The sequence below is a fragment of the Hibiscus syriacus genome, unplaced genomic scaffold (genome assembly GCF_006381635.1).
Source record: "Hibiscus syriacus cultivar Baekdansim isolate YM2019G1 unplaced genomic scaffold, ASM638163v2 tig00110239_pilon, whole genome shotgun sequence".
NCBI lineage: Eukaryota > Viridiplantae > Streptophyta > Magnoliopsida > Malvales > Malvaceae > Hibiscus > Hibiscus syriacus.
The window spans coordinates 1070510-1072212 of NW_024062641.1; the positions used below are offsets into that span (position 1 = coordinate 1070510).

Genomic DNA, 1703 nt, shown 5'->3' on the forward strand with positions numbered 1-1703 from the left:
CAAAATACTTTTTACAGCCAACCAATGTAATTGATGCATGTAAGTGTCAACTTTTCTTATCAATTATACTTCGAACGGTACTGTTATTAGAGAGAAAGCTAAAATATAAAGGACATCACTCACATCTCTATACTCTTCTATATTACAGCTATACAACAGCTATACAAAGCTGACATAGGCAATAACAGCCTAACTACCCACTCACATAAATGTAGGACTCCCTACACGTATGCATGTATATGCCAACTGCATGAGATCGTATAAAGCTCTTTCATCAAGCGGACATCCAGCATCATGAGTAAGCTTAGGTGTAGAGACCATTGGAGTAGGAGCTGACCGGGCATCAACCATACCCGCCTTCTCTAATAGTTCCCTAACATATTTGCGTTGTGTTAAGAACAACGCACTTTCACATCGTTCAATCTCAAGACCGAGAAAGAAGTTCAACTCACCAAGATCTATCAAAGAAAATTCTGAACCCAGCTGAACAACATCCTCAGCTAAGTCACTATCGCTACCCGTGACAACAATATCATCAACATATACAAGAACAAACATGCTATGGCCATTATCATGTCAAATAAACATGATGCATCAGCCTATGTCCCAACAAAATCAATGCGAAACAAAAAAGTCTGAAGTTTAGAGTATCAATTCCGAGGAACTTGCTTCAACCCATAAAGAGCCTTTTCCAACATACACACCAACTAAACTTCATCAACAGACTCCTGTTCAAACCTGGGGTTGCTCCATAAACACTTCCTCAACAAGTTCACCATTCAAAAAAGTGTTGTTAACGTCAATTTGTCAAAGTTTCCAATTATTTTGAACAACCAAAGATAACACAACATTCACTGTGGTAGATTTTACAACAGGTCTAAAAGAATCCGGAAAATCTTGTCCTGGAACCTAAGAATAACCCTTGGCAACAAGCCTCGCCTTTTATTGAGCTACCGAGCTATCAAGATTCTTTTTTCACTCGAAACAACCATTTTGCATCCAATTGCAACCCTGTCCAATCGGTGATGCCCAAGACCACCTGATGTTTCACCACGATCATGCCCAAGACCACCTGATATAACACACGGTGCATTAGTGATAAGTGCTTTATTTGGTAATATTTTGCTTTAAATTCCCTCCTAATCATTGGTTTTTGTGGCATATTTGTTCCTTTTGATTTTTTTTTTTTGGAGGAAACTACATTTTGGAAATTGCACTAAAAGAACAGAATTTTGTAGTTTTTTTTTTTCGAATTGAAAGTTGGATTAGTGGCACTTTGGGCATAAAGCATCTGACGTGGCGATTTCGTCAGCACCTTCTAGAAGTTCCAGTCAGCACTTCTAGAAGAATGAATGGATCATCCGCACGTTTCTGCAATTCAGATTTGAATTAAACTCGTGTTTTAGGATATTATTTTAAATATTATTTTATCTTATCTTTGTTTTAGGTGTTTTAGTTTAAATAGTTTTAAGTATTTTAATTAGAATTATTTCTTATTTTAGGAATGATCTTTACCTTGTTTGTAGGATTTTGAAGGCTATAAATACCCTCTCAGGGTAAGCCTAGAAACATATCTCTCATCAACTGAGAATTTACTCTTTTTCTTCTCTCTAGCTTTATAAAATTCTCTCTTTTATTTTCTTTCAAGTTTTCATTTTTTATTTTAAAGTTTTGTTTTTAAATATTCTAAGTATGACTTTTGT

General features: G+C 35.7%; 1 protein-coding gene across 1 annotated transcript; it reads right to left on the reverse strand.

Annotated features, from left to right (window-relative positions):
* Positions 1-201: 201 nt before the first annotated feature.
* Positions 202-558, reverse strand: LOC120114649 (uncharacterized mitochondrial protein AtMg00810-like). Its single transcript, XM_039135482.1, has one exon. The coding sequence runs from the start codon at positions 556-558 to the stop codon at positions 202-204; it is 357 nt and encodes a 118-aa protein (XP_038991413.1).
* Between the last annotated feature and the right edge of the window lie 1145 nt (positions 559-1703).

Bases quoted from the DNA above. Each gene is read 5' to 3' on its own strand.
- LOC120114649 (XM_039135482.1), bottom strand. From the start codon at position 558: ATGTTTGTTCTTGTATATGTTGATGATATTGTTGTCACGGGTAGCGAT.